This window comes from Denticeps clupeoides, chromosome 17 (assembly GCF_900700375.1).
Source record: "Denticeps clupeoides chromosome 17, fDenClu1.1, whole genome shotgun sequence".
Taxonomy (NCBI): domain Eukaryota; kingdom Metazoa; phylum Chordata; class Actinopteri; order Clupeiformes; family Denticipitidae; genus Denticeps; species Denticeps clupeoides.
The window spans coordinates 14,413,235-14,437,332 of NC_041723.1; the positions used below are offsets into that span (position 1 = coordinate 14,413,235).

At 42.1% G+C, this 24,098-nt stretch overlaps 4 protein-coding genes across 4 annotated transcripts in view; 2 read left to right on the top strand and 2 right to left on the bottom strand.

The window, feature by feature from the left end:
• Positions 1 to 170: 170 nt before the first annotated feature.
• On the top strand, positions 171 to 7,121 carry anpeplb (alanyl (membrane) aminopeptidase-like b). The gene is made up of 20 exons (XM_028957401.1): positions 171 to 1,415; positions 1,751 to 1,893; positions 1,979 to 2,124; positions 2,407 to 2,527; positions 2,620 to 2,774; positions 2,899 to 3,012; positions 3,177 to 3,320; positions 3,456 to 3,521; positions 3,614 to 3,679; positions 3,797 to 3,948; positions 4,058 to 4,137; positions 4,282 to 4,409; positions 4,784 to 4,839; positions 4,992 to 5,139; positions 5,218 to 5,306; positions 5,395 to 5,505; positions 5,588 to 5,755; positions 5,851 to 5,991; positions 6,240 to 6,321; positions 6,545 to 7,121. Exons 1-20 carry the CDS (start codon positions 823 to 825, stop codon positions 6,704 to 6,706), a joined length of 2,865 nt encoding a protein of 954 aa, XP_028813234.1. The 5' UTR covers positions 171 to 822; the 3' UTR covers positions 6,707 to 7,121.
• Positions 7,122 to 7,680: 559 nt separating this feature from the next.
• Positions 7,681 to 10,436, bottom strand: arpin (actin related protein 2/3 complex inhibitor). Its single transcript, XM_028957409.1, has 6 exons — positions 10,033 to 10,436; positions 9,859 to 9,934; positions 9,396 to 9,528; positions 8,991 to 9,197; positions 8,712 to 8,875; positions 7,681 to 7,884 (listed from the first exon to the last, which is right to left on the bottom strand). Exons 1-6 carry the CDS (start codon positions 10,275 to 10,277, stop codon positions 7,876 to 7,878), a joined length of 834 nt encoding a protein of 277 aa, XP_028813242.1. The 5' UTR covers positions 10,278 to 10,436; the 3' UTR covers positions 7,681 to 7,875.
• Positions 10,437 to 10,543: 107 nt separating this feature from the next.
• On the bottom strand, positions 10,544 to 15,611 carry fam169b (family with sequence similarity 169 member B). Its single transcript, XM_028958801.1, has 8 exons — positions 15,255 to 15,611; positions 14,624 to 14,742; positions 14,440 to 14,542; positions 13,698 to 13,783; positions 13,342 to 13,516; positions 12,913 to 13,095; positions 11,554 to 11,682; positions 10,544 to 10,569 (listed from the first exon to the last, which is right to left on the bottom strand). The coding sequence occupies exons 1-8, from the start codon at positions 15,283 to 15,285 to the stop codon at positions 10,544 to 10,546; spliced, it is 852 nt and encodes a 283-aa protein (XP_028814634.1). The 5' UTR covers positions 15,286 to 15,611.
• A 4,792-nt stretch (positions 15,612 to 20,403) lies between these two features.
• igf1ra (insulin-like growth factor 1a receptor) overlaps positions 20,404 to 24,098 on the top strand; it is a 79,472-nt gene continuing 75,777 nt past the window's right edge. Inside the window, exon 1 of the mRNA XM_028958411.1 lies at positions 20,404 to 21,504. Coding sequence (XP_028814244.1) covers positions 21,417 to 21,504 — 88 coding nt within the window. The 5' untranslated portion in view covers positions 20,404 to 21,416. The remainder of the gene's footprint in view (positions 21,505 to 24,098) is intronic.

The following is a 24,098-nucleotide window of genomic DNA, read 5'->3' on the forward strand; positions in this document are numbered from 1 at the left end:
ATGGTGGCTCACCAGCCATTTAATGTGGAATGTCTTAGTGTGTCCATGTAACAACATTTTAATTTACACCAACAAAATGTCTACCATTCAAGTGAAATTAAATTCTACAGACACATAAATAAAAATACCAACATTAAAACAAAAATATGCAATTAGATCAAATGTGCGTTTTTTTTCCCTCTCCTCATGAATGACACTGAAATGCTGTGAAGCAGTTTAGGGGGTGTCCTGCTAAATAATGCTCAGTCCCCTCCCCTGCAGCATAGCCTTCCCCCCGAAACACATGCTCCTAATTTTCTCTGAATCCATCGTGATTCCGTGTTGTTGCCGGGGAGGTTTTGAAAACATTTTGTACAAGGAACTCAGCTTGGGTTGTTACTACTGCTGTGCTCCCAAACAGCTGGATCTCTCACTGACCACACCTACAAGGACTAAGAGGAACACATCGTGGACACACAGACCAGTCGGCGTTCTTTAAGAGACAGGAGTTTATGCAAAGACCTTTTTCAAACATCACTGAAAGCAAACCTTTCTCTTTTGAGCGCCACATCCAGCACTGGTGGGTAGAATGGATAAACAGTTCCAGATGTTGGGGAGAGAGCAGAGGGACTGATTTCATGCAAGCAATTATCTATCTCGTTTACTGTAGGACTTGCCTACCCTGGTTAATGCTTAATCCATAAGTAAGTGAGGTGTTTGTGCGTGCCTTCAACTGAGCATTCGTTTATGGGAGGGCACACTGGAGGTACAGAGTACTAAAAGTACAGTGAGAGCTTCGCAGGGATTTGTGTCTGTCTGGAAGGTGTTTTGGAAGGATTCAACATGGCAGGCAGTAAAGTGTACATTTCCAAGACCCTGGCTGCCACCACGGTGCTGATGACCTTCTCAGCCATCATTGGTATCATCACCATGATCGCTGTGTACCAGTTAGAAGTCATGAGCTTGCCACCTACTAAACCACCAGAGCCTACAACGACCGAAACGATTCCAACGGGACCTCCACCCAGCATGAGACTGCCAGGAAACGTGATACCTGAGAGCTACAAAGTCTTCCTTCAGCCTTACCTGTACACAGAGATCAGCAATGTTACGAACCAAACTTTTCTCTTCACTGGAAACTCGACTGTCCAGCTCAGGTGTATGGAAAAGTCCAAGAATATTTTTCTTCACAGCAAAGACCTCGTGCTCAAAGCCATCCGGTTAACAGATCTGGACGAAAACGTAAACCTAGAGGTCACGCACCACGTCAATGAAAGTGACAGTGACAGCAACTTCTTAGAAATAAGAGTTGAAAATGAGGTTTTAAGGGAGAATGGCAGCTACAGTCTCTTCACTGCCTTTGAGGGGATATTACATGATGATTTGGAGGGCTTTTATCGCAGTGAATACGAAGATCAGGCGAGTGGAGAAAAAAGGTAAGTGGCAAATGCTTAACATTAATGTGTATGCACAATGTGTCCTTTTTCTATAAACTACTTTCATTTGAAATGTAGTTTATAGTGTTTTATTCAGTGTTTTACCAAAAAGGAGTTTCAAGCTAGAAATGTAAAATATTTAGAAAAGTTGTCAGGAGAGAAAACTTTTCAGAACTCCGTGTTGATTATAGTTTCATGAGATTATTCTGCATGTGCTCGCTGAAATATTTAAAGGAGAACTCGATTAAAACATTATGAAACGGACCATAACAATGATCGATAACCCAATACGAGGCGGAGAAAACGGAGCAGTAGACCTCTGTTTCTTTCCACAGGTTCCTTGCTGCAAGTCAAATGGAGCCAACAGATGCTAGAAAAGTATTTCCTTGCTTTGATGAACCAGCCATGAAGGCTTATTTCGAGATCACAATCATTCACAGGGAAGGCACCACGGCCTTAACTAACTGGCCAATGACCGGTAAGGGCCAGGGCTTGAACCGGCGTGCACCTGCAGGAATTTCGGCAATCTTCACGCAGATTTCTACCTTTTCTCTGCACTTCAGCATCCGGCAGCAATACCATCATTATTGACGGAGAGTCATGGCTTGTTACACCGTTTGCAACGACAAGCAAAATGTCCACTTACATCCTAGCCATTACTGTGTCTGACTTTACGTCCCAGCCTTCTCCACACAGAGAAGGAATAAAGGTATTTGTAAGACATACGTATACAGCCAAAGAGCCTAGAACCTTCAACATCTGCCTGTGTCTTCTAAGTGATACAGAGGCCTACTTGTAAATACAGTAATGCATGTGCTGTATAGTCGTATGGAAATGCAAACAATGTTGTGGTGAAAAAAAAATGATCCAAAATATTTTGTTGCCCCAATTTTTTTCCAAAAATGCTTTCCGAAAAATTATTTCTAATAATGATGAAAAGTGCAGACAGAGTGCAGAGTGTTTCTAGAGGATTTATTTTTTCTGTTTAAAGGTCTGGGCTCGACCTGATGCTGTCGATGCCAAACACACCGACTACGCTGCTACCATAACTGTACCCATCTTGGAATATTACGAGGAGGAATTTGGAATAAAATATCCTTTAAACAAACTAGGTAACCCAGATGAAATTCTGTTATGATGAACAACATTATTCGAGTGTGGCGGCTATGAAAAATGTCTGATGCATCTGTTTGACTCATCACAGATGAGATAGCGCTGCCGGACTTAGGGCCAGGCGCTATGGAAAACTGGGGTCTGATAACGTATCGTGAATCTGCACTGCTGTTTGTGGAAGGGGTGTCCTCTGAAACTAATAAAGAGTGGATTGCCACTATAATTGCCCATGAGCTGGCCCATCAGGTAACTATGAGTGTTCTTAGTTTACAGTATTATAATCAGATGACAGGTCTGCATTGAACAAATATCACTGTCACCAACGAATAATAAATGTGAGGTAATTATTTTCAAAAAAATCTGTTTTCAGTGGTTTGGGAACCTGGTTACCATGAATTGGTGGAATGAAATATGGCTGAATGAGGGATTTGCAACATATATGGCATATAAAGGCGTGGATAAAGTTGAGCCCTCCTGGAATGTTGTAAGCATTTATGTGTTTTTCTTTATCGGGGTTGAATTAGACAGTGGTAATCTCATGTATACAACAGTCTTACACAGATGTGATGGGCACAATGTAGTATAATTTTCTGGTGTCTTTGTTCAACTATTCTGTGTTTGAAAAAAAATCCCTTCTTCATTCACCAGAAAGACCTAATTGTGATCAATGAAGTCCAGGAAGCACTCGAAGTGGATGCCCTGACCACATCACACCCACTGTGCTCTGCAGAAGAGGATATTCAAACCCCTTCTGACATCGCAGGGCTTTTTGATGTAATCACTTACAGCAAGGTGGGAAATAACCTGATCCTTTCAAAATTCCAAAACTATTTTTCAAATGATTTTATATATGCAGCACATGGCACTGTTCACAATAACAAAACACTCAATCAAAAGCAAAAAAAAAAAAAATCCTATATTTTCTAGGGAGCTGCTGTGCTTAGAATGCTCTCATACTACATTGGTGAGAATCAGTTTAAGATGGGCATCCGGGTGAGTACCATAATGTTTCATATAACAATATCTTATTTTCTTGGATCTAAAAAAAAAAAAATTAACCCTCTAATGCAACTCTTCATTTAAAGTCTTACCTTAACGAGTTTAAGTACAGCAACGTTGTGCAAAAAGATCTATGGCGTCACCTTCAACAGGTAACATTGTATAACCCTGTGAAATATAATTCACATATCAATCATAAATCTAGTGCACTCACAACTGATCATTGTAGTGGATGATGGATTATAGACTGAGAACACTGTATTCTAAAGGCAGTTGATGATGCCCATCGACTTGAAAATGTGGAAGACGTTATGAAGTCATGGACTCAGCAAGTGGGATATCCAGTGGTAACAGTCAACACAAACGATGGAAAGGTTTACCAAGAGCATTTTCTCCTCAACAAAACTGAGCACATGAGCACGTGAGTTGCCAGTCCCTCTATTTTCCCGTTTTAATGAACTGCTTCATTCCATAATGTGAGTCCAGTGAAGCAACAGTGTCACTGCTAACATATGTAACACTTAATGTAGTCTTCAGTGGCAGGTTCCAATTATCACTGTGAAGGATGGCTCCACTGACAAGCCCATCACATTTTTGCTGACAGATGAAGGTAAGTGACAGACATAAATGCCTCAGTGCTCAGTACAAAAGATACAATTGTTTTATAGACCTCAAAAATAAAAATGCATGTCTTTAAAATACAAAATGAAAGGGCCAGTGCCATTTTTTTTATCAATATAGTTTCTCTTAACAGTGACAAAGTCAGAGTTCAAGTCTGACCGGTGGGTCCTGGCCAATGTGAACCGCACCGGATTTTATCGTGTTAACTACAATAAGGAGAACTGGCAGAGGCTCATCCAACAACTGGAAACTAGACCCAATGTAAATATGAATCCATTTGATCTTTCAGTTTTCTGGGAGGTTTCTGCACAGTTGCACAAGCCTCCCTTTCAAAGGCCCACATTCCACGCAATCTCTCTCAGGAATTGCATACAGCCTCTTCTGAGACTGTTTAAAAAGAGAAATTATGGTCCTGAGCTATAAGGTTGTTTGATTTTATGCATACACCTTATACACCCGACCTAGCAGTTTTATGATCTGTTTTATGCATGGTGCTGTACCCAATTGTTAACCTTGAAAAAGATCAGAAAGGCAGAAGATTGACTACATATTTTTTTCAAAAATATTCAGACCCGTATAATACCAATAATACAAGTTTATATGGGTAATTAACTGTGATTTTTTCACATTTATAGGAAATCTTTACTATCAACAGAGGACAGCTAATTGATGATGCATTTAATCTGGCAAGGTGATGTCCTGATTTCTAACTTTTCTAACCTCTAACTATTGCAGTATTGCAATGAATGGAAACAAAATATGTAATCTATATTATTATTTCTTTATTTTGTACATGAGAGACATTATTGATTTAGATTTTTTCATGTTGATTTTTTCAATTAGAGCAAAATATGTCAATGTTACATTGGCACTGGACACAACAAAATATCTAAAAAATGACACAGAATATATCCCATGGCAATCTGCAGTGCATAACCTGGATTATTTCATTCTCATGTTTGATCGCTCTGAGGTTTATGGTCCAATGCAGGTAGGCCACATTATGAATTGGTGTGTGTGTGTGTGTGTCTGTGTGTGTATATGTTGATTAATTGATTGTATTTTGTAGGCCTATTTGAGAAAACAAGTCATACCCCTTTATGAGTATTTTGAGAACTATACAATACATTCAGAAGTCCCAGAGAGTCACACAGCACAGTATGTACATTATCTTAAATCTGATATTCTTGTGTTATGAGTGCAGAGGGACCCTACTGGACCTTACAGTGTGCATTTCCTCTCACAGGTTTAATCAGATAAATGCCATTTCAGTGGCATGCGCCAATGGCTTTAAAAATTGCACAGACATGGCTTCGTCCCTCTTTAACCGCTGGAGAGAAAATGACACCTATCAGCCGTGAGTAGTTTGCTAGTGAAAACGTGGTCATTATTGAAAATAAGAGTGCATGGCTAAAAATCCCATAACTGTCTCATCTGAGGATCCACCCAAACCTGAAAACCACTATCTACTGCAATGCCATCGCTGCTGGTGGCGAAGACGAATGGGAGTTTGCTTGGGAAAGGTTTCAGAACTCCACTGTTGCAACAGAGAGAGATAAGCTGAGATACGCGCTCTCCTGCACAAAGCAAATATGGCTCTTAAACAGGTGGGAATATTTTACCACACCAGTGGCCATGTTACGTAAGCAACGACGAAGTTGAATTTAATTTAGATTTTAGAACATGAATATTCCCCCCCCAGGTATCTGCAGTACACCCTTGACCCCAACAAGATCAGGAAAATGGATGCTGTGTCAACCATCATCTACATTGCCAGAAATGTTGCCGGCCAGGCTTTGGCCTGGGATTTTGTCCGAGCGCAATGGAACTATTTCAGCCAACAGTAAGTAGCCTTGAATGAAAAATGGTGAATAAAATTATGAAATTATGAATAACTTCCTCAAACTTTATGTAACAAGACTGACATGTTTCGGTAACAGAGCTATAAATAAAGTTATAAAATGAGCTTAGCGAGGGCCAATGTGCAAAGGTCACTCGGGACTCGGGAAGTTCATTTTCTCTGCTGTCATCTACTTTATGCCTGGGTTGCCAAGTGACCATGTATATACATTTGCTTGTTCCTCTGTGCAGATACGACGGGGGAATCATAGCTTTGGGAGAGCTGATCGATGAAGTGACACTCAGGTTTTCAACAGAGTACGAGCTCCAGCAGGTGACATTCCTCTTATGTTATAAGCAAACCTCACAATCGGCATGAAGTTTCCCCAAATGTCCTTTCTAGCTCACGAGCCCTCTGCACGTGCAACGGTTTGGCTGGGTTTGATGTCTTGAGAATGCATATCGAGAGATGACTTTCAGCTGGCCGGTGTTGAGTTACACGTGGTGACATTGTGTTAATGGCCTGCACCCACGCATCTCTGATTGCCTGTGTGCAGCTGAAGCAGTTTCAGGCCGAGCATGGCGAAGACTCCCTCGGCTCGGCGTCCAGGGCCCTGGAGCAGGCCATCGAGAGGACTGAGGCAAACATCAAGTGGGTAAAGGAGAATAAGAGAACTGTTCTGGAGTGGTTCAGAAGAGAATCCAAGACAGCCTACTGAATTCATTCTGCGTGTGGGCGCAGAAGCACAGGCGCCATGACGAGTGACCTGAACAGCTTGAATGTGACATATGAACGACTTTACACATTTTTTCCTGGCTAGTCTGTACCTAACTATTGGTCCCTAACAGTCACAAAACAAGATCAAAAAACATTTATCAAAGAAGCGATGTCTGTGAACTAGAAGCCTTACAGAATATGATGAAATAATTTATTTTTATTTAATCAACTTAAACATATATTCATATATATTTTTAAAACTGTGGACATGAGATTTAATCATGATTGCACTGAAGATCATGTGTTTGTACGTATGCATTACAATATTTTGGGTTTTTAAATAGTACATTAAAAAGTATTTTTAAAATGTACTTTTATAATAAAAATAAGAAGAAATAAACAAGACTTGTATACTCTCTTGTATACCTGATTACTGTAATTCCTTAAAAATGAACGCAAATTCGTCATAGCCAGAGGTAACGTTATTGGTCTGAGAACCCGGCAGGACAAATAAATGAAGCGAGTAAATACACAATGCCGGCAAATTCCATACAAGGCCTTTACGTAGCTCTGATCCAAATCTCGACTATTTTTTTAATCCATGGCGGCTACGCCGCAGAATTGAAAGGCTCTGATGGTGCCAGATACCAGAGAACATTTTTGGAGGCCTTAGAGAGTCAGTGTGCTGTGTATTTTTCTCCTCCTGAGAAATATCTGTGTTGTGAAATTTCAAAACACTTCTCATGCCCAGCTATCAGCATGATGGCTTTCGGCAAGACACTGGGCATTTGTTTTAGGTCAACAAACTTCCAGTTCCAAACTTTTACATCACTATGTTATTGCAACGCTGTTATTGCAATAAAAAAAATGCAACCAAAGATTGCAGATGTTGTCCAACAGTAGCACGGCTCCAACGTTTCTGGTACATAAACTGGCGTTATATTGGAAATCTGCGAGTGTAAACAGTGGCGAAACTATTCAAGATGCTTTTATTTTTCAAACGAACTTTCACATGGGCCGACATTTGCAGGGCAGAAGAGGAAACCCATTGCTTATTACATGCTACTTTGAGAATGTGAATAAAGGCAGTAAAGTGATGCGTGTGAAAAGATGTTACATGCACGTGGTGCTGTAGTTTCTGTAGTTCAGGTGATCCGTTCTCTCCTTCTCTCAGTCATCCTGAAACAAAAAGACACTTTGCTGAAGATCATAATAAACGTATAGCTACTGCTGGTTGTTGCTAGTTGTCTCCCCCAAATGAATATACATTGATCAGTGAAGTGAAAGTGAAGTAAAAGTGAAGTGATGGTCATTGTGAGACACTGCAGCACAGCACACGGTGAAATGTGTCCTCTGCTTTTAACCATCACCCTTGGTGAGCAGTGTGTGGGGACGGTGCTTTGCGGGATTTGAACCGGCAACCCCGTATATACAGGGCCGTTGCATTCACTTTACAAGTGAAAGGTTTTGAGATCCGTTTACAAGGACCAAACTGTAACCACTAGACGGCTGGGTCATAGCATCTCCAAAGCCGCAGCTCTTGTGGAAAGTTCCTGGTTGAATCACATTTACATTTACCAGACGCCCTTATCCAGAGCGACTTACAATCAGTAGTTACAGGGACAGTCTCCCTGGAGCAACTTAGGGTTAAGTGTCTTGCTCAGGGACACAATGGTAGTAAGTGGGGTTTGAACCTGGGTCTTCTGGTTCATAGGCGAGTGTGTTACCCACTAGGCTACTACCACCCGTGGTATCCCGTGGAATCGTGGCCTACAATGCACTTATGCACTTAGGGTGGTAGTAGCCAAGTGGGTAAAACACTCGCCTATGAACCAGAAGACCTGGGTTCAAATTCCACTTTACTACCATTGTGTCCCTGAACAATGAACAAGACACTTAACCCTAAGTGTCTCCAGGGGGTGGGGACTGTCCCTGTACTACTGATTGTAAGTCGCTATGGATAAGGGCGTCCGATAAGTTCTGTAAATGTAAATGTACTTATTTACCCATTCCTCATCATCAGCACCGTCACCATGTCCCCCAGACGTTGCTGCATTCCCTCCTTCGGCTTTGTTGGCCATGATCTTGTCTGTCCAGGAGTCACCTGCATTTGTGTCTCCAGCAAAATTGCATTTTGTCACAGTACCTCCATCCAACTTGGCAAAAGAAACTGAAGAAGAAAATACAAACAACAAAAACCATGAACTCCTTCATATTGGAAATTTAAAGCAATCTATTTTTTTTTACACTAACGACACTTTCATCATATTTACGTCAACACCCACAGATGAACGGTCCATCTCCATTTGTTTTCAGACGAATCTCCTGGTCGATTCCCAACTCTGTCCTCTCCATCTCTGCCTCTGGCAGCCAAAATGCAAAAGTCTGGTTGGGACCATGCTTTTCTGTAATTCCCAACAACTCCTGCTTGTTCACAATGCCTCTCAGCTGGTCCACAGAAAGTCGATCAGTCTCCCCTTTGGCCTCCACCTCTGAATGGGACGGAAGATGAGAATTACGCAGTTGCCCCCTTTGAGACTTTGCTTGCTGGTCAGTGGCTCAGCAGGCAGTTGCTACGTATTTTTAGAAAAAGTGGTGATGACAAGTTTTTTTTTTTCCTTCCTCTGCCCTGACCGATGAGCTCCCAAACTCTGTTATGGTCACTGCAAACCCCAAATTTCAGCACTTACTGAACGATGACATGAGATAACCTGTGTTGACCTTCTTGGTTTCACTGAAGTTTGGCTCAATCTCATTTCCTTTGGTGTCGAACTTTCTCCTGTGAATTCGGCTGGGTTTGACGTACAACACGCCAAATCGTCCCTAAAGAACAAGCACAATGTGAAGGAAACCACGTATTTAATATTAAAAGGGAATTAAGGTGATCAGGACGTTCATGTAAGTGGGGCACAGTGAGCATCAGCGCTAAATTCTGATTGGCCAGTCTTCCGTCTGACTGACGTTTGATTGGTCAGTCTTCCGTCAAACTGACGTTTGATTGGTCAGTCTTCTTTAATGGCTATTAATTGGACACCGTCGATTAGTGGGCGCAGGATATTTGAGTGTTTGAAATCATCAAGCTCAAAGTGTCCCCTGTCATGAATTGGTGACCGTCCCGATACATCAATCCGTGATCGATTACTGCGTAAATACCTTTTCGTCGTTTACGTCCGTGATTGCATGACGTGAAATGTCAATGAGTTTTCCTTCTAATATGACTCCCGGTCCACTGAATGAGTTTAAGAAACACGGGTGTCAGGCCATCTTTGTTGCCGGACATCTGTCAGAAACTTATTTTAAGGCACCTGGAAGGTTTTGCGTTTTTACCTTTGGAAGGAGGAAGGGTCCCAAACCCCGGGGAATTTTTCGTTGTGTACGGGCTTGTTCTGTAGCTTCTCGTTGTGGTAGATTCGACTCATTGCACTGATTTTTAATTCAAATTTAATTCCCAGCCACTTCCTGCTTTCGGCGTCTGCGGGAAGAGCGCAGGCGAGTTCGGGAGCGTCAAGGCGGCGCTGCGCTGCGCAGTCCCGTCCAGTCTGCTGAGAGTCTCCACAATCTCGGTTTCTCATGAATATACGGTTTCATAACCACAGATAGATGGAAAGACAGACTGATGGCCCTCAAACAGGTAAAGGAAATACACAATGCCTACAACAATGCATAAATCATATAAAATATTTTGTGACCATGTGTTAATCTTATCTTTTGAAGTGAAGTGATTGTCAATGTAAAGCACATGAAAGGCACCCCGGGGAGCAGTGTGTGGGGATGGTGCTTGGCTCAGTGGCACCTTCAAACCGCCAACCTTCCAATTACGGGTCCGTTTCCTGACCCGCTAGGCCCCCACTGCTCCTTTAAAACCTGAAGGGGAAATTTGACATGATGTCATCTTGTGTGTCAGACATCTCATTTAGGATTTAGCTCATGATCTGACATGTAGCCCAAGCAGATCCCTACATTCGATCTCTCATCAGACCTCGCTCTGCACCTCGATCTCTCCGATCCTCCAGCACTCGACTGGTGCCGAATGATGGATTACAATGATTGTGATCTTAAACCACTAATGTACGTCGCTCTGGATAAGAGCTCCTGCCAAATGCTGTAGATGGAAAATGGAAATGAAATATTTGGGAACGTGGCTCAGTGTTTATGAAGCAAAATAATGTAAATATCCAAACACAATCTTGCATACTTCACCTCAGATTAGGCCTTAAATCAGCCGGTTTCATTTAGTGAATAGACAAGGAGAAATCCATACATGAACAGATAAAAGACACTGGTGGGTCTGGTAGATTTAGTTATTTTACACGACATTTAATTACATGTCAGCCATTGCTGCGAGAGTTTTTGCTTGCTTGAAACAAACATTCTCCTCCGGCCTGGTCTGTGGACCGCTTTTCCCCAGAAACCCCATTCCTTTGGTGGTCATGTGATAACACTGAGTTGGCCGACATGTAACATGGCAACTGTGGTCTGTAGAAGATCAATGTGTTTTAAATGTGTGAAATGTGGACCCGGCAAACATTCTTCAGGGAACCGCGTTCCAGGAAGGACAAGTGCAATGAACATTCACCTATTCTTAATTATCTTGCTTTTCAGCAGCAGTCCTTGATGGACTTTGCCCATTTCCTGGAGGTAGATTTTAATTTCAGTGGGTCAGCTCATCACGGTGTTTGAATCATGTCACCAGTAGAAATAACAGCAGCAATAAAATCTAATCTCATTTTATTTTCTTTCGCTTTTAGTACGTCCTCGCCTCTCCTCGCCTCACAGACTTTGGACACTGTTACTTATTACAGTGTTCATTTGAGGAACTCCCTAATTGTTCTGATTCATGGGCCTCACTGTTTGTGGGATGGTGGTTGAGTTGCAGTTTTAACCACACATTCCTCCTCTGACTCCAGTCTCCAGGGCTCTCAACTTCATAGAGGCGATCTCGCTGTTCCTGGTGGATCTGCAGATACTTCCTACACACTGGCAACAGAGTAGGACACAACATTTTGTGGCTTAGATGAACGGCCGTTCCTGATACCAGGTGACAGCAAACCACTGATCTTGAGAGCAAATTATGAAGAACCTCTGCCAGTAGTGAGCAAATGATTCATCAGCGAACACAGCACTAGATAATGATGCTATCTTACATATACAGCTTGAATAAACACTACACCTATTCTACTTTTCAAATTACACAGCTTTACTGCTATACCGATAACATAACGATACAAAATTGCATTCAAATGCATTCCACATTTTAACGTAGTACCTTATTATTGTTATTAGCACTGGGTACAACATATCTCACATAATAACAATGTATCGCCGGGCGGGTGCCTGTCATGGCTGCCCACTGCTCACAAAAAGGTGATGGGATCTCTTTCACTTATTTCAGTTTTTGTTTATTACAAACGTTCCACTTTGTCCACCAGTCAAGAAAACTCAAATTGCCTGTAGTCATCAATGCTGGTCTCAAATCACAGGCTTGGGGAACAAGGGACACCAGATAAAATGGCACGTCATTGTGAATGATGAAACCGGATTATGTTTACATAACTGCTAGGTATTTTATGTAGATACATTTACTCACGTGAAAAGATGCTCATGTGAGGGAGATATTGCAGAACATGGCAATGTGCACTAAAACATTTAGGAAATAAGGCTGTTTGCTGGAGCAAAAATGAGTGGCCACATTGGCAACAAGTGGGCTCTGTATTCAAGAAGAAACTGGAAATTTTATATGCTCTACTGGTGACTGTTTTAAATGGTAGAAAGTAGAGAGAGTAGAGTAGAGCTTTATCATTTCAACCATACTCCAAAAGCACAAAGTGGGCAAAAATAATGTCCTCCAGGATCAACAGACAGGCAGTGCATGATGCACTGCAGTCTTCCGTATTTAACCCATCACCATTAGTGAGCAATGGGCAACCATGAAATGCGCCGTAGAACCTAGGAGCAGTGTGTGGGGACGGTACCTTGATCAAGGGGACCTCAGTGGCACCTTGGCATTTCGGGATTTCAATTTATTTGAGGAAATTCAATCAGTTCAATGTTAACCAGATTGTGCAAGTACACATTTGGATAAGATAGGGTCAATCCTACCTTTTGCAAAATTGCAGAAGACTCATATTTATTGAACTATTTCTTAAGCATATGGGGTTTTATGGTTTTTCCCAGGCCTGATGACATTTACAGTTGCTCTGACTTTACCTTCGTGCATGCTGGCTGACATTGGATAGCTGAGCCCCACCACTTCTTCTTTGGGGAAAGAAGAACAGAAGTCTTCCAGCATCTGCAGGGCAAGCCCCTTCCTCCTCCACTGCATTCGAACAAACACATTGTCCAGCACAGGAAGGAGGTAACTCTGTCCAGTCCATCTGTTGCACAGGGTGCCTGAGAGAAATTATTTTGCTATATATGAGCAACAAAGATCATTTGAAAAAGCACAGGGGACTATGGGAATAGCGTTATATTTTTAATATGACTGGACAAGACAAGCATCAGCCAAGAATAATGTTGAGCTGACAGTGCTAAACCGAATTTTTAAAGAGAAAATCTACTGAAAATCAAACTGCTTTAAAAAGAGATGTTTTATTGTTGAGTAAAGGGTGCCATTTATCATCAGACATTAATGTTTACCTTTCTTTTTTATTGTGTAAAATCCAACTGCTTCTCCATCTTGCCAAAAGATTTTGGCAAATTCTTTCATAGGGTGAGGAGAAAAGTATAAATGTTCTCCTGGCGTCCGTTCCAAAAAGCCGAAAACAATCTGGCTCATCAGAAAGAGAACAATTCTCTCCATAATTGACCCCACCTTTGAAGAATAAACAGAATAATGATAAAATCTGAAGATCTCTACATGCATTATATACATCACATAAATATATACACATTTTGAACATTTTAAGAAAAATTATTTCCTTTTAAAACACCACTGAGCAAAAAATTATATACTACACATCTTCTTCACTCTTCAGGAAAAAACTCAAATTTACCACAACCAGTCCAGATCTGAATTTGCTGGATGTCTTTAAAACCTCATCCACTGACCACCACTTTCTATGCAGGTATACTGCAACCACTGAAAGATAAAATTAACAGATACCATTTATAAATACGGTACATATTCGAACGAAAAATAAAATATATACAGTACGGCCCAACCTGTACATATAGTCTATAAAATATGTACAGTTTGGACACACCTTCTCATTCAATGTGTTTTCTTTATTTCCATGGCCATTTACATTGGTAGATTCTCACTGAAGGCATCAAAACTATGAATGAACACATGTGGAGTTATGTACTTAACAAAAAGTGGAGACCTGGCCTCCACAGTCACCGGACCTGAACCCAGTCGAGATGGTTTGGGGTGAGCTGGACCGCAGAGTGAAGGCAAAGGGGCCAACAAGTGCTAAACACCTCTGGGAACTCCTTCAAGACTGTTGGAAAAGCATTTCAGGTGACGTCCTCTTGAAGCTCATCGAGAGAATGCCAAGAGTGTGCAAAGCAGTAATCAGAGCAAAGGGCGGATATTTTGAAGAAACTAGAAAATAAAACATGTTTTCGCCTTTTTTATGCTAAGTTCATAAACCAACATGTGTTCATTCATAGTTTTGATACCTTCTGTGAGAATCTACCAATGTAAATGGTCATGAAAATAAAGAAAACATTGAATGAAAAGGTGTCCAAACTTTTGGCCTGTACTGTATATATAATAAAAGGGACTACTTCAACCTTGAGTTTCATCTCCAGGTGCATGCAATATTACAAGCGAGGGTGTGCACTCATCGTCATCAAAGAGAGGAAGGAGGCCTATGTTATCCTGGTTCATATTCATCTGTAATAAAGACATATGTCACACAACCTTTTAAGCAAATGCAATACAATGGTCTTTTATCCATGAAAAGTAAGGTATGACCTGTTCGTTCTGTGGCAGGTTCAATAACTTCTTCTTGTCCAAATATGAAAAATGTTCTTCTGGATTTGAGGACAAATCATTATAATCGTTGACAGGCAGATCAACAGGATAGGTGCCATCTTTGAAGTACAACATAGTGATATTAACTTGCATATTCGATCTACAAGCTGAATTAATTGTGTGGTGATTTGTTCATCAGTGATCAATAATTTGTTCATGACGATGCTTTTTATTTCTTCTTATAGCGTCGAGCGGGTCACGGTTCCTACGTTACGGGTCAACTGGTGACCTGCAGATGCTGACGGCAGCAGATTCGTTTATTTAAGAAACCGAATACTCGTTCGTTTCCGTTTTTATTCATTTTAATCGATTGAATCGATTCCTTGTCGTCGAACCATTGCTTTGCTTAATTCGTTTCGTTTAATTCGTTGTCTTCGCGGCTCACTGGGAAGTCGATTTCATAGAAAGACGAATCGGCTGCCGTCAACACCTGCAGTTGACCTGGCCACCAGCTGATCCGTAACACATGCGAGCAACGCCACAACACCGGGGTAGTTTACCGGGTATGTTGCGGAATTTTGCACAGTGACATTTTTGCACCGCAACAAATGATATACGTAAAAGTATTTACCTGTAAGCTGCATATTCGAGTCGGATTCCATTTTGAAGGTGGTTCCTGGCAGACAGGGCCTTTTTCTACGCGCCAGCAGCGCCGCCTCGTGTTCGAGGCGGTAAATACAAGCGGTCGCTTCCTGATCTTAGCGGAACTTGTAGGTTAGTGTTTGTCCAGGTTTGAAATGGTGAAATCTGAAATGTCGACGCCTACTATTTGAAATTAATGCATATATCCATGAATAAAGCTTTATTTGATTTTCTTAATTCCACATCAAAACCTAGGGACTACTGCAACTCTACTACTTCTCCTCTTATGCATTAATAATCAATGCATACTACTCATCTACTACATTAACAATCCATTACTTTCCACAATTAGTTCATATGCACAAGAAGCTGTGAAGTTGCCAAAACCAACTCATTACAATAGTTAAATAGTTTTCAGGGAATGCCCTCAGGGGACAGGTTAAATGCAGAGACCACATTTCACATTGTGCTCTGGGTGCTGTGCTAATCACTTTCAAGCACGACCATTTTCCGTATCCCTTGCACGTGTTTCTCCTCTCTGTAATGCATGTTTTTATGGGTCCATGCATGCATTTTCCTCGTCCTTGTCTGAGTCGGTGTAACAGGGATCCTAGTCCGCTTTAGGCTGTCGAGTGTGGCAGGCTGTATTAACCCTGTCTGTGTTCTCCCTTCTGTCTCGGTCTGTGTCTGTCTCCTGTGTTGCAGCCTGCGTCTTGTTCACAGTGTTTGTGTGGTCCCCATTTCCCATGGTCCTTTTCCCTGAGTGTCTTTTGTCCCACTTTTGTATGATAGACTAAAACTAGATCTGACAGTATTTTTCTGTAACTGTCTAGTACTTATTTATTTCACTTGAGTTCATTTAATTAACAAGGTTTCAAATTAAACAGCTGCAAAGGTCATTCAGCCACCAAGATACACTATCACGTTTTATAAGACAGGTTAGGTTTTACGGTAAATTACCAGTCCTGTTAGAAATACAAATCATTCAGTGTGGAAGAGTTACAATTTTTTTTCTTCAGGAGAGGAGCACGTTCACATTTCCAACAGTATTAGAGTAGTGTTTCAACTGAACCATTGTTCCAAATGTTCCATTGTTCCTAGTTGACGAATATAATGGTGTACAGACTCATGATAAATGAATGGTCAGAAACACTATCTTGCTATATAAACACGAGCAGACGCATAGTGAATTCCGGGTCAACGTGACTTCGGTGACACAACCTTAAACCAATTTAAAATGTTACATCATTTTGCAAAGACAACAGCACAGAGGTTTCAACTTACACTTATAATTTAATGAGGGTGGAGGATGCACACTGCAGCTTGCCACCTGAGATCACTGTTTAATGGAAAATCCCAAAGTCCTTGCGATTGTGTGCAGGAATTTCTTCTTCATCTCATCTAACAGGTTTCAGAGTGGTTTGCTGTGAGCTTAATCCTAGACCCTGCACCACAATGACTACCTCCCCCATTATGGCCAGCATTACAAAAGTAACGTGGATCTTGTAAACTAGTTTAATTGCTAGCAAGTGGCAAATCAGTTTCTAATATGAAAAAGATTTATCATTGTCATCTATTGTCAGTAGAGCAGTCAAACACAAAGCAATTGTGGATGTTCACTGTGCTTTACTGAAGATATTAAAAATGAAACACACTGCGGCTGTGGGTATTAATAATAATCTCAGAGCCTCACAGAAGAATTTTGACAGAGATTGACAGATTTTGCGTACCTGGTCTGATAGTCAAGAAAACACAGATGTTAGTAAAGCATTTCTCTTTTGATTTAAAAGTGGTGCCCAGATCAGATTATTGCTGGGACACTAGAATACTATGGCTGTCAGATGGTGGCACTCTCTGAACCTGACTGGAGCAGCATCTTATAACCAGCTAGCAAACTTAAACAGCCAAAGATCCAAAACAATTAAGATAAAGCACCAGACATTACCAAGATATAGACTTATGATTTACACTTATGATTTACAATGTGCTTTCTAAATTCTATCACTCAGAGGGTGTTCGTCCAGTGCACCAAACAAGCTAGGACCGCCCCTGTGCACATGACACAGGTACATATTATTATAAAAGGTGAAACCATGAAACTGCATCAGTGTGAAACACTGTGTTAAAAAAAGAATGTTCAATGTTCCTGTCTCATCAGGAATAGCACAATACCAAACCCACATGTCGCCCATATCAAAAACCAACACTGCATGTGCAGATTCAGAGAGTGCCACCATCTGGCAGCCATAGTATTCTAGTGTCCCAGCAATAGGCGGTTAAGGAAGCGGCACCGTAATCAGAAGGTTGCCAGTTCAAATCTTGATCCGCCAAGGTGCCACTGAGGTGTCACTGATCAAGGTACCGTCCCCACACACTGCTCCCCGGGCGCCTGTCATGGCTGCACACTGCTCACCAAGGGTGATGGTTAAAAGCAGAGGACACATTTAGTTGTGTCACCGTGTGCTGTGCTGCAGTGTTTCACAATGACAATCACTTCACTTTCAATTATTGGCACATGACTTGAATGGATGCATGCATGGATTCATTCATTCATGCTTTTTAATGCACAGAATTTGTTGTAATGAGTCCAGAGGATCTATGCCAGCTGTTCAGGAGCTTGAAAATAATGGTAGACAATGACAAATCCCAGATGATGCTTGACCCTGCATTGGGTCAACACACAACAGAGAGCCATGTTGTTACTGTCCAAGCACCCATGACTAATGCATCCAGCAGGGACACACAAGAGCACCCTCATCGCATAAGACCCTGTTCTATTTACCCTATGTAACTCTTCTAAATGATCTCAAGAAGAATTAAACCTGTGACGCACTTGCTGCCCCGTTTCTTTGGGTCTTGTAATTTCTGGAATTGTCCCAGGCTATCCTGACGGTCATGGAAGGACCAAAGGGCCCTCAACCACACAGCATAGTGAGCTAGAACCAACAACACCGATGTGGTGAGGAGTGACAATTTTTGTAGTGCATGAGACCTATGAGATTTTCAGCTACATGCAGAGGTTCAAGTTTGTTAATGGGGCTCACAGACAAGCAGATACTGGAGAGATGAGCAAACCCCGTACCCTCGATTCATTTTGAATCTACAGGCTGCCCTAAATATTGGGTCAGTGGAACACCCAAGTCATGAACAGCTGCACTCCAGATCCGTGCATCAGAAGCTGAAACAGTGGAACCATGCTTCGAGATTTTCAAGACGCAATACTTGCAAATATTGGATTTCCTGAAATGGGGAACGCGATCTGATACTGATTATTAGCCAAACATTTTCAACCTGTTTACACAACTTCATTGAAGCACACCAGGAAACACTAATAGAGTTCCTTCTCAAGCACCAGCCCTTGTTTGGATTCACTGACACTGACCAAAGAGACGGGGACTCTTGAGCATCCGTGTAAAGAGGAAAAGGTCATACTGGTGGCAGGCGCTTTCGTCACGTCACGTTGGCTGGTTACAGCTGTCATACGAGTTTAAGAGTGAAGTACGAATATGCATTACATGTAAAAGAAGAGTCTCCTCATAATTTTTTTGCTGGCTTTTCTACACGAGACCTTGATTCCAGTGGAGTTCGTTAATGCATATTTCTTGATTGAAGTATATTCCAATTTACACATTTGTCACAATGCATTTGCACTCACGAACACCTTAAAATGTAAATTATTGTATAATTGCATTGCATCAGTTTTATTTGTGCCAATAGAGATGGTAAATATAAAGATGAACACTCTGCTCTTGTTTTTGAATAAACAATTATTCAATTATCCATGATGCAATACTACCACGTTTAATTCAAATTCATGAAATATTCCCATGTAAATGAAAAAAAAAATTACTTCAATTAAAACCTGGAGTCTGGAGAAGTGCTTAAAAACAAAAATACAAACGTTCCTTTTAAGGTGAGGTAAATGCTGCTCCTGCTGCACTGATATTTGCGTCTGTTGTCTTGCATGATTTGACCACCAGAGGGTGCAACCCCCCCCTTCACGCAATTTCTTACAACTCGCCTGTCTGTCGTTCTGCACATGCGTGGAATAAACAGTTAAATAAACGACGTATACCCACATATTTTCGCTGCACATTTTATTTGAGTGAACAATGAATGGCTAATACAAAGCCTTTAATGGCCCGTCCATCCAGCCCAAGTGTTCGGTGCACTTTGTCAAAGACCTAATTATGAGACAGAAAAAATAAGTAAAAAATAAAAAATAAAAGTTAAAATAAGTAAAGAGTATTTGAATTGGTCAAAGATATACAAAACATCTTCTACTACCCTCTACAATTCAGAAAATTAAATATGGATCAGTCTATGTCCCATATGTGAAAGTTTGGAGTAGCACTTCATCCAAATCCCATGTAGTTTAGTATATCCTTTATTAGTCATAAAACGAGATTCCGTGCCATGCGCGGCTTCTCAGGATGAATGGATGGTCAGGTTCAGTCCCGTCCGTGCATTTGAATGAAAGTCTGCTCCGGACCTTCCGTTTGACACATCGAGCCGTGTGTCATTGGCAAAGTATGTGCACACAGAAAATGTGGAACCGTGCAGCCTGTCGCTGGGAATACAGGTAAACAGCCGGGCACTTGAGGGTCAAGGGACACGAAAGACATTATTTATGCAGTCCGGCTAACTGTATAACCATAAAACCACTGACAATTAAAATAAAACTACAAACGCTACCACTACACTTTCATGTGTAAATGTAGACCTATGTTTGGCTTTTAAAGTTCACATTAACCAGGTTTGATTTGCTAAATATTTATATATTTGCATTAATATATGAGCATTATACTTGCACAGAACTAAATCCAACAGGAGTAGCACTCAAACAATAAACTGTAAATGATACAATTAAGATGTTGTTAACGGGCAGTAAACAACATGCAGTCTAAAAACAGCACAAGATACATAAAGATTAGACCAAAGTTGTATGGAAGCAATAACAATTATCGAAACACATGCAGAAGCAGCAATATGATCAACATGTAATGAGCGTAGAAAGTGTTCCAACATTCAAATGAACTTTACCATGAACAGCCGTGTTTAAGTCCGGAGGACTTGGCAGCAGCTCCGCTCCGCGTTCCGCGCTCCGCGTTTTCCGGCGCGCCGCGCTCTGCGTGAGTCTGTGCGAGGGACGCGGACTCTTGTTTACGGCGGCGGTTCCGCGGAGCCGGGAGACCGACAGAAGCGCAGCAGCATCGGCGGCGGCGACTCGGGCTGCCGAGACACGGAGAGGAAGGAGAACGCAGACGTCGCGCGTCGCACCGGTCCCCCACCCCCCGCGTCCTTCGCCGGACGGAGCGTCACGTCGGACGGCCTCGATCTTGGCGCGTCGGCGAGGGGACAGACATTCTGGCGCAGAGGAATCATAATAAAGCGTAAAAAAAGCAGAAAGACGCGTGGAGCGTGTGAAGGCAGACAGTAAAAGAGGGAGAGAGAGAAGAGGAGGACGAAGAGGAGGAGGACGAGGAGGAGGAACGAGGGGGTGCTGTTGCTGAAACCATTTTTGTCCTGGCGGATATTTTGGATCGAGCCCCGCTGGAGAGGCGCACGCTTCATTCATATATCCTCGCCATCCCCGACCTCGACCGATCCGAGAGGGAAGCGTGGGAATACCACCTCCACCATCATCATCACCATCATCACCATCAGCAGCAGCAGCGTTATTATTATTATTATTATTATTTCTTCAGCCCGAAGCGTGCGCGTCCTTCCTGCCTGTTTTCTCCCCCAAGAAATGGAGGCTGAGGACGTGGATTACTACCGATCGCGGGAAATTTATGGCTCCGATCATTTGTCAGCCGTAAATAAAGCGTTGCGCGCTTGGCAAGAATAGCGAAGCGCTCGGAATCATTTCACATTTCCTCAAACTGCGTTTTTTTTAAAAGAGACTCTATCAATCACACTCGATCCGGGTCTTTTTTTTATTATCAGAATTGTTGCTATCGTTATTTTCTCCCTCTCTAGATAGTCTTTCGATTATCGAAAAACAAGACGCCGGGATCCGTTTTTTGTTTTTAAATGGACAGATAATAAACGGCGCTCATCCCTTTTCTGGTGGTGTTTTTCCTTTTTTTTTTTTGAGGGAGACGAGCCCCTTCATGTTTTTTCTTGTAAGGCTGACAATCCAACAGGAATGAGATCTGGAACAGAAAGGGATATTTCGACCTTCTTTTTGGGTCTCGTGCTGTCTGTGATGTGCCTGCGCTGCGCCGATGGAGAAAGTAAGTCAGTGTGTTTCAGACTCGATTTATTACACACACACACACACACACATACACACAAACCCACACACTTACACACATACCCACGCTCACACATAAACACATACACACTCACACACACACACACATACACACATTCACACACACTCACACTTAAACACACACACAAACACACACACTTACACACATACCCACGCTCACACATAAACACACACACACACATACACACATATATACATACACACATTCACACACACTCACTCACACTCACACACATCACCCTCCTTCACCAAACATACTCCCGACATAAACAAAGCGATCAGTTTTTTTTTGTAGTGATGCAGTTGTAGTTTTACAGGAATTTGTTGTGCAGTTGTTGATGCAGTTGTAGGTCTACTGTATATTTTTTGTAGTGATGCAGTTGTAGTTTTACAGGAATTTGTTGTGCAGTTGTTGATGCAGTTGTAGGTCTACTGTATATTTTTTGTAGTGATGCAGTTGTAGTTTTACAGGAATTTGTTGTGCAGTTGTTGATGCAGTTGTAGGTCTACTGTATGTTTTTTGTTGTGATGCAGTTGTAGTTTTACTGTTATTTTGGTAGTTTTACATGAATGTTTTTGTAGTGATGCAGTTGTAGGTTTACTGTATGTTTTTTGTTGTGATGCAGTTGTAGTTTTACAGGAGTTTGTTGTAGTTTTACAGGAATGTTTTTTGTGGTGATGCAGTTGTAGGTTTACTGTAGGTTTTTTTGGTGCTGCAGATGAGTTGCATGGATGTGGTCCAGGGCTGAAAAACAAATTAATATTTTTGGATCGTTTTATCCATTTTTGCCTTTTAATTGATGGTTTTATGGTTACATGATTTGAAGCAGTATTAATAAATGAATGGAAATGAATGTTGGTCAGTTTTTCCGGTTGGTATTGCGTTTTGAAGGCTGGCTGCTTGTTAACACCGTGTTTTCTGCCTCCTGTGCCTCCTGTGCCGGGCTGCGGCTCTGTGATTGGTGGGGACGGGAACTGGGCTCTCTGGGGACAACGAGTCCTGCTGCTGCTGTCATGTGGCCATTTTGCATTCGCCGAGCCTGAGATCACACCTGTCCGGGCTGCTTTACATCCCAACCGCCCCACAATTCAGTGCAGAAGAGATCGCAGTGGAAAGAGGGCTTCCCGGTCAGGAACTGGAACAGTGTCCGAGAATGGAGGAAATGCCATGCTCAGTATATTTACAGTTAACTGTGCATAAATTGTGCCAAATTCAACCTTTGAATTTAATAAGTAGTGATATGGAGTGTATCATCATACTTTGGTTGGAAAACTGTACACTTCTCTGAAAATAGGCACTCAGCCCCATCTGCAAATTTTTGTTTGTTTAAATTGATTTCATCTCATGTCGTTTCCCTCGGGGTAAATTTTCCACCGGCACTTAATGTGTTGTTCAACTAAATATTTTACTCTCTGAAGGTGAAAATAAAGCCCACAGTCGCCCCTCACACGTCGGCCGGGGAGCGTATAATATGTGGGACGTAAAGTAGGTCCCGTAGCCGTTAAGAGGATCTCCTGTATCGGATCGCTTTGATCTCGGCTGAGTTGATCGTTGCCGCGTCCCTCAGATTACAGATTCTTGTGCCGCTGGAACGCTTCGACCCCGCGTCGAAGTGACTGCTTATTTGAAATGATTACATGGCAGCGGATGGGTTGTGCGCCGCTGTCAGCGCTCTTCATTCCTGCAATTTTAAACAGGAGTTGCTTGTGGATCATTTGAACATGGAAGTGCACTTATTTAATCATTTTATGTAATCTCCTATGGCAAGTCGTTCCTGTACACACACCCAGCGTACATCTGAACACTTCTCTAGCCTGTTGTCAATTTCTTTTAGTTCATCTAACTTGGCTATTTCTGGCTCTAGTGGTGGGTGGAGCTTGAGATGAATTGTTGTACCGCCTATTGTTTCAGTCGTGAGTTAATTGATTGACAATGGGACGAGTTTGTAAGGAGTCACGCTGTGGACGTTAGTGCAGGGAAGAGTGCTTTTGGTCCAGAGGTGGGTTTTTTTTTTTAAGACGTAGGATGACTTGCATTTGCATGAAAAAGGAGGTGGACTCAATTCAGGCCCATTGACCAGTGTAGCCACTTTCTCACCCTGGCCGGTGTGAATCACTGGATGATCCCTTTCTCAGCGACCCACTGAGCCCCGGACGCAAACAATGGGCCCAGAAGAGCTCATTCTTCATCTCTGGGGTTACATTGTCCTGCATCCTCACATTCTGCGGAGTCTTAAAAAAAAAGCATAACGTCATGCAGAATAAGATCGGTAACTTTTAATCTTTAAAAAAAACAGCATTTTTCACACTGTTATGTTTTTGGCATGGGGATGACCAGGGGTCGCGTTCGCTGACACGTCTCCGGTGGCCGGAGAGGCTGTGAGAGTTGAGGAGCTTGAGGAAGGGGAGCGCTGATCCGAGAGGGTCGTCGGGAACAAAGCGAGAGTCGAGAGATAGAGAAGAGAAGAGTGAAGGGCCCGCAGCTACAGAGGAACGAGTTCACAACCGAAGAGCGGGCGAGGTTCCAAGATGGTGGCTGGATGGTTATGGCGA